The sequence below is a fragment of the Frankliniella occidentalis genome, unplaced genomic scaffold (genome assembly GCF_000697945.3).
Source record: "Frankliniella occidentalis isolate FOCC.00 unplaced genomic scaffold, Focc_3.1 Scaffold198, whole genome shotgun sequence".
Lineage (NCBI taxonomy): Eukaryota > Metazoa > Arthropoda > Insecta > Thysanoptera > Thripidae > Frankliniella > Frankliniella occidentalis.
Window position 1 is genome coordinate 469534 of NW_026267324.1, and position 8425 is coordinate 477958.

Sequence of the window (8425 nt, forward strand, 5' to 3'; positions counted from 1 at the left end):
CCTCCCCCCTGTGGAAAATCGTGGAATTTTTGCGAACCCCTCCTCCCCCCCTTTTTGTCCACGTGGTATATGTACGGTCCCTAAGGGTCATCTGCTGCTGTACCATGTGTCAGGGCGATAGAACATTTGCCTACCCGGACACGGCGCCTTCGCCCTACCGGTTGAGCGAGTAGGCAAACCCGCAAACTTGTTGGCGTGATTCAGAGCTATACTACTAAAATGTAGTTGCCCGGACTCACAGTAAATTAACTGCTTCATTTTGTTGAGCACTGCGGGATCAGTGCTGTTTCGTAAAATTTTCCATTTTTTATGATTTCATTCTCAGACTTTGGACTGATTTAGTTTCATTAAATACCTACACAGCAGAATTCGATGTGTGTACGTTTGTCAGAACTGTAAAAATCATTTCGCACAAGTGCGGTGAAAAGGGTTGTTAGTATTTTATAAAGATTTTTAAGCAGCAGGAATGACAAAGGAGTCGTAAAGTCGGTAATAGGATTTGAGTCTTCTCAGAAATGCAATTCGTGAATATATGGTTCAAAAATTGCTATACCAAACATATTTTATGTTTTTTTCACATGTGCGTCGATGTGCGTATCAATATATATTCCATTCGACTTCGTTTGCATGTCAGCTATCACATTAACAATGTGGCCGCAAGGGGAGAGAAAAGGGAGCGGAGGCACGCACAGGCGCGCGCGCACGCACGCACACGCACACGCACACGCACACACTCAAACACACACACACACGTACACCGCGTGAAACAGCAGCCGATCTCCGACTCGGTTTTTCAATTTGAGCAAAGGAGTGGAATTCTTTGTTTGGAAATATATAAGGAGGGTAACGTGGGAGATAAAAGCAAACGAAGAGAGAGGGAGGGGAGAACAAGACGGTTGAAACGTGCGGTGGGAGAGACAGAGGATCCATTCAAAGGACGGAATACATAAATAAATTGCCATAAAAGCGCGCAGGGCTGCGCGAATGGGGGGAAGGAAAGGAGGGGGCAGGTGAGGCAAAGTGACAGCGTCTCTGAAGGCTGTGTAAGTTCGCCATGCTGAAACGTTTGTCAAAAGTCGCTCCGAATAAAGTACCCGAAAAGGGTTCTATAAAGTCAACTTGTTTCCTTCCTCTTATCAGGGGTCTACACGTCTCTTTCGCTCTGATTCTGTGAGTGTGTGTGTAAGAGAGAGAGAAAGAGAAAGAGAGAGAGAATACTGGGCAATGTGGTGGAATCGGAACGAAAAGGGGGATGAAGTTTATGGAGTGGGAGGGATGTAGTAGGAGGGAAGGGGTGTATAAACATGCATGAAACTGGTGAAATGGTTTGAGGGGGGTGGGAGGCAATGGTGGGAAGGGTGAAGGGAGCCTGAGGGGGGAGCGGGGAAGTGAAATAGAGGAGAGATGAAGGGTAAAGAGCAGCGAGGGGAGATTGGGAAGTATTGATTCCTTCCATTATACAGCATGGGGCGTCCAAGTACACGTCTGAGCGTTCTGGAATGCTTCACATGCTGGGTGGCCACTGTTGGTGTTTGTTGTTGTTTTGTTGACGTCGTGGCGTTGTTCAAAAAATTAACCGTCATCCGGAAAAAGAGGCCCCCGGTTGGCACGTGTCGTCATATCGTCCTGATAGGAAGGGAAAAATAAGGAGCGGAAGAGAGGAAGCGGGGCGCGAAAAAGAAGGAAGTGGAAGGAAAATGAGAGGATAAGCTGGTTGTGGAGATTTGGGCAAATGTCAAGGCCATCGCTCGCGTGCCCTGCTCATGTCACTTTGGCTGCTGGGGTGAGACACGTGAGGGAATGCTCGGCGACAGTACGGGGGCCGCGCGGGACGCGCGCTGCCCATAAGTTGACGAAATGCTGTTGGGACGGGATGTATAACTGACTGGCTGGCCCCCACCCTCCTCTCGAGAGGCCAGATTGAAAAGGAGGTCTCTCGCGGTGTGCATGCATAATGAAAGAAAGGGAAACGAACTCAGAGGGAGTGAGAAAAAGAGAACGTTATCCGTTTCGTTATTCCCCCGCCTGCCTTTCTCTTCCGCCATGAAGTTGATTGTGTTTCCCGGGAGCCGGTTGCTTTGAACGCACTTTCTGCATTTTTATCCACGTTTTGATGATAAATTATAATTCCGGTAAACTGGCTGATGAATCTAGTGATCTGAGCGGAGCGGCCTGCCGGCGCGCGTGTACACGGCTGATCCCCTCTCTACAAATTGGAAAATTAAATAAAGGTTTGCACAACCAAAGGAATGAAATTGGCTGCATTTTGCTCGCAGCTTTACAAAGAAATTTGTCGTACGAACCATTTCTTCGTATTGCGAAGATATCTAAACCTTCACAATGCTGCCAAAAAATTTCTTAATAAAGGTTTAACAGGGCATTGGAAGGGATGAGGCGTTTTATAGTAGATTCCAGTGCCATGCGCATTGTTATGCTTCGCATCCGAGGGGACAGTCTATCTCTATATCTTCGTTACTCTCCTATCGCCCTGCTCCCTCTCCTCCCCCTCTGCCTGGAAAGGGGAACGAAATGATGGGGGAGGAGGACGGGGTTTCAATGAAATGTTGGGAATGAAAACAGGAGGAGAAACGCGTTCCGTATGAATAAATGTCGATATGCATGGCGTATTAAGGCCGCTACATTGCCACGTTTGTAGCTTTATTTTCGTTATATCCTGGATTGTTAAAAGCAAAATTCAAAACACGCGTGGTGTTACAAAATTCTAGGTTTTGTGGTCAGCGGTAATCATGTGTTGTGCTCTAGATTTGGCTCTTACCATTTCTTTGTGAACACACAATTGATATTATACTTTGATATCACGTTGTTTGTATCGCACTGTAAACCCAACTGTGTGCATAGAACACTCTTCCTTGTGTGCACTTGAAAGGCCACACAAAGAAGTGTATGCCTGGCATAGCACACACTAGGCAGTGTGTACATGCATGGCACACACACACACACTTCCTAGGGTGTGCCGTGGCATGCACACACTTCCTTGTGTGTGCTTGAAAGCACACACAAGGAAGTACGTACTATTTACTCAGTTGGGTTTACAGTGCGACTTTGATTATTGCAGCTGCATTTGGCAATAGAGCTCTCACTTTCCCGTTGTTTTGTTGTTGTTGTTTTTTATTTTTTTGCTCACGTGGGAATGGAAATGATTACGCGAGAGCCCATTGGGAGGTGAGACAGGTTTAAAAAATATAACGCGAGTCCCTCTCTCCGATCTCTTCGATTGTCCCGGCAATCACTCCTCCTGACTCCACCTCATTCTCTGAAACCCCCTTTTCTCCTCCCACTCCCCTCTCCTTATTCCGTCATCCAATTTTATCCGTTCCATTTTCCCGGGGATGTGTTTTCGATATCATCTTGAATGTAAGGACATCACTCACCCGCGAGGGGAGGGGGCAGCAGTAATGCATTGCGGCTGTCAGCCAAGTGGCCGATGAATGGGAATTTAGATGGATGGATAAACATAGAGAACGAGGGAGAGAAGGGGACGGCGAGGAACGAGGAGTAAAGGGGAGAGGTTGGTAAGGGGCGGGAGGAAGGGAGGCCAAGGGGGGGGGGAGAAAGAGAATTGAGAAGGGTCATTGTGCCCCTGCGTGTCTATCCGTCTGCCAGGCCAAACGAACCCTGTTTCAAAAATGAGCCCTTATCTTTACAGTGGGCGCTTTATGTCCCTCCCGCTCAGGATAGGAATGCTAGCAGAATTATGCCTTTCTGGCCTTTCTGTAGTCGGCGGTCTGCACCTTCACTGCTTTCCTCCCACTGAGCGGTTTCTTTTAAGTCGCCACAGAACTCGATCCTATGTGTGCGGGCGGCGGCGGGGACTAGCCTAAGCAGCTTGGGGGAGACCAGGAGGCCCCGGACGTTCCCCGTCGGGTCATCAGAGGTCGAGCGGATCAGGGCGACGACGTTTTGAAAACTGCGAGAATGGCGGCCGAAGCACAGTCTGCTCTCAGGGGTTTCCCTCGATGGTCCTGCAGGGCGTGTCCTCCTATGACTCGAGTCGAGGGATCGGCGCGTGCCTCGGGAGCTTAGACGGTTTGGACGGGGACGGGACCTTGTTCGTCCGCCCGGCTGCCGCCGATACAGGCTCAGCATCTGCCAGCTGTTACCTGGAGCGACTGGTTTTCGACCTTCAGTCAGTTAAATTTACTTGTTATTATAAAATAACCGTAGCATGGAGCTGTCCAGCTAGTGATCGTCTATCTGTTAACGTGAATTGTTTTTATACAGTCACCAAGACTGTCTCTATTTCTCTATTTTATCGAATCATTATTAATGTACTATCAGCGCAACAAGTATCAAACCCCTTAGGTGACAACATTCCATGATAAAAGGGTTAATTTCATTTTTTGATGATGGCACATTGCTTCGATATGGTCAAAAAGTTTTTTACCCCGGGTCTCAAGTTAAATCGGGCGTGGCAAAAGCTTGCAAAAGCAGGCAAGGCGGGTGTTCCCGCTTCCCGCCGTTCCCGCCCCGCCGTAAACAAAAGAATGTCGACGGTGCTGGCGACGGCCGGATGGTTGCGCCGTGCTCTGTAAGGCAGTGACTGTTTCAAAACATGGCTGGTTGTGGTTTAGCGCGTTATTCTTTTAATTGAGTGAAGGCTAAATCCAGATCCGACATCGTTTTATCAGTACTTGGAGAGTGACATAATCGCTGTGTGTTTGGGTTCGTGTTTGGACACACCTTATTCAGTGTTTGTAGAGTATAAGAAATAGTTCTATAGATGTAAGTTCCCAACCTATGCAATGCCGGTTTATTTGATTGTGTAATCAATTTCTGGGCCATGTCTTCTTTTACCTTTAAACGTTCGCATCGCCTCGTTCTCTTATCAGTTTGTTGATGAACACGTCCTTCCTCGTCAAACTTATCAATTCAATTTCTAGGTTATGTGGACCAATTACTAATCCATATTGGCGATTTGTTTGGTTTTCGCACAGTTTATGGCCATTTGGTCAAAAAGTTAGATGTAGTTGATATCTTTCATCTGAGCAATTTTAATAACAAACACCCTTTTTTTTCCTTGTTGCAGACGTTTCACACGCCGAGTTTTGGTGACGAGGAGTTTGATATCCCACCCATAAACCCTCACGGAGGACATCACGGCCAACCTCATAGTCAACAGCTTGGGCAGCCACACAGCCAGTCCCTTGGGCAACATAGTGGCCCACCAGGAGCACACAGTCCACATCAATCTGGACTACCCGCAATGTCCTACCAACACCAGGTAACAATTGTGCTCATATTTATTTATTTTTAATTTGTGTTTATTTTGACCATTTGCTTTCTCTAGCTAATTGAAATCCGTCTTATGTCAGTGCTAACATTTGTTGGACCTGTTACTTTTTATCTTTCGACATAATTATTTATGGCTTCTTTTTTCCTTTAGATGAGTGATGGGCTCTTACAGGAGCATTCATCATATCAGCAGCCTTTATACCTTTCTGGTCCCAACGACCATCAAATGGGCTTAGGTGTAGGGTAGGTATTTTAAATTGCAAATGTAACAACTTAATATCACCGGGTGGCAGAGTATTGATAATTTTTGTTCTTGCAGTAGTTCTAATTATGGAAGTCCTCAAACACCATACATTCCTGGTCAAGATGGGCAGATGCTAATGCTGCAGCAGCAGCAACAGCACCATCATCAAATGCTGATGACTCATGGTCATGCAGTGGGTCCTGGTCAAATATCACAAGGACCCATGTCTGGTATGCCTGGAGTGCCTCAGTATGGTCGTCCTGCCCCAGCACCTGGACATAGCCCTCCCAACACAACAACTAGTGAAGATAGTGATGATAGTGCTGCAATGGTGAGTAGGATTTTTTTTTTGTTTTTTCTTACTGCTCTTAACACATGTTGTGTTCAAACTTAATTGATCTAATATTTTCTGTCAAAGTATTTTGTGCTGCAATGTTTTAAAAGTACTTTCTCCCTCCTTTTTTTAGATGGGTGGCATCAAACGACCATCACCTGAGCCTGTAGATCAATCAAAACTTCAAAAGAAACCTAAAGTTCAAAAAAAGAAGAAGAAAAGAGACCCTAATGAACCTCAAAAGTAAGTGTCTTAGTTGAAATGTAGATTCAATAGCGTTCTTTAACTTCATTTTAATACAGTCATCTGGGGCTAACTTGGCCCTAAGCTAAAGACATGTTCTAGCAATATAAAATGCTTCTGGCGTACCTCCAACCTATTTACATCCGATTTTATGTATTTTTATAAATTTGATCATTTCAGCAACTTTTTAGTTATCTTGCCTGTTGTAATTTAAATTACATTTTTATCTTCAGGGAAATTGTTATTTGTCACAAATTGTCATTTATAGTTTATCTTCACCAATATTAATTTCCATTATTAATTTAGTCTGTCTATCTTTGTTTCAGGCCTGTTTCAGCGTATGCCCTTTTCTTCAGGGACACCCAAGCAGCTATTAAAGGTTCTAATCCTAATGCTAGTTTTGGAGAAGTATCCAAAATAGTTGCATCAATGTGGGATGCACTTGATTCCAACAATAAAGATGTGAGTTTTGCTGTGATTTCATTTTTCTTTGTTTTCTTTAATTGGTTGCCTGTGTCGTATGTACCATATAGAATATATTTATTAATGATCTGTGTCTTACATAGGTTTATAAAAAAAGGACGGAGGCAGCAAAAAAAGACTATCTAAAAGCATTGGCTGCGTATCGTGCTAGTCTTTTGTCCAAGGTAAAATATAGAACATACTATTTAAATGACATGTGTATTATATGTTTTATACCACCTGAAGTTTCTAATACATGTCCCAATAGTTTTACTGTTTTTCTTAAATTGATGATACTGTATTTTGAATTTCTTATGTACATTATTGTTGCAGGGGTCGAATGATCAAGAAAGTAATAATGTATATAGTGGGGGATATTCATCACACCCACCACAAGGGTATGGTGGTCCTCAGCCTCCTAGTTCTGGTGGATACCCAGGTTATTCTCCACCTGCTACTCAAATGTCATCTCCACCCATGGCATCTCCTCAACACCACCAAATGGTTGGAATGAATAAGCCAACTAATGGTTCTCCTCAACAGCTTTCACCTAGGCAACCTCCTCCCCAGACGGTAAGCATTAACATTTCAATCTTAGATTATAATCTAAATTGGTATCTATCTATCTATCATTGTAGAAGGTTATTTTATTCCAACATGTTTTATGTTTTACAGAGTATGATTGGCTCACCAATGGGTCCTGGTCACATGGGTCATATGGGTCAGTTGAGTCCTGTAGGATATATGCAGCAACCACCTCAGCAAACACTTCAACTGCAACCTTTAGCGCCCATGTCTTCTCACCCGTCGCAGCATGTACAGCCTCAGCTGCAGCAGCTACAGCACCCTCCTCAACATCTAAGTCCCCAACCATCTCCTCAACAGCACTCACCACCCCAGCAGCAACAGCAACCTCAATCACAGCAGCCTTCCTCACAAACGCCACAGCAGCAACCCCCTCAACACCACCAGCAGCCATGTGACCCTGCAGCTCCTCAAGATCAGCAAAATATGACAACATGCATTCGACATGGGTGTCCTAATGTTGCAGTTCCTAACAATGAATGGGAGGATGAATACTGCAGCAATGAATGTGTTGTAAGCCATTGTCGGTAAGTACTTCACTTGCCCATTTGAATGTTTTGTCTGTTTTAATATAGCAATGATTTAATTGTTAACCTTATATCTTTCAGAGATGTGTTCAGTTCGTGGGTAGCATCTAACCAGAATGCTCAACCTCAAACCTACTCAACAGTGAAGTAAGGCTGGGTTGGTCATTCCACTGACTTATGGACCAGACCAACAAACCCACATAGCCACTGCCCTGAAACTATCTGCTTACCTTTGGAACCTCATCCTTTACTGGATAGCGTTCATGCTGTGATGAAGAAAAGCAGGTGAATTCAGGGACAACCTTGTAAAGTTGTGGTCTGCATCTCTTATGGGCAACACCTGGTTCTTGTCCAGAAAACACTTTTTATTGTACTACACATTCTACAAGGAGAGTGAAGAGATCATCAAAAATATAGTGAGGTTGTGATGAATTAAATCTGACACTGAAATTTTTCTTAAAGGGCGAGTGTATCTGTAATTTCACATCTTCTAGTTGTAGACTTTTCACCTCTGTGAATGTATACTTAGCTTCCATGTTCGTTGCAATGGATGAAATGTAGGTATGAGATAGAAAAAGCAGTCTCAAATTCAGTTATAACTGTAAATTTTCTCCTACAATTTTAAGTATTACTAGGTGTTACATGAGCAGAGTTATGTGTATGTATTGATAAAAGTCATGTTGTAAGCAAATGTAGATCAATTTTTAGGCTGTCCTTCTCTTGTTATGATTGTTTTTCCCCTCTTCTCCCCCGTTATAGTATTTACAAATACAAAAA

The 8425-nt window shown here is 44.2% G+C and overlaps 1 protein-coding gene across 1 annotated transcript in view; it reads left to right on the top strand.

The window, feature by feature from the left end:
- LOC113207984 (TOX high mobility group box family member 4) overlaps positions 1–8425 on the top strand; it is a gene marked incomplete in the record, with an annotated part of 47729 nt that overhangs the window by 28183 nt on the left and 11121 nt on the right. The window contains 9 exon segments of the mRNA XM_026424775.2: positions 5048–5242; positions 5405–5496; positions 5573–5828; positions 5965–6074; positions 6401–6536; positions 6641–6721; positions 6870–7109; positions 7212–7648; positions 7730–8425. Coding sequence (XP_026280560.1) covers positions 5048–5242; positions 5405–5496; positions 5573–5828; positions 5965–6074; positions 6401–6536; positions 6641–6721; positions 6870–7109; positions 7212–7648; positions 7730–7799 — 1617 coding nt within the window.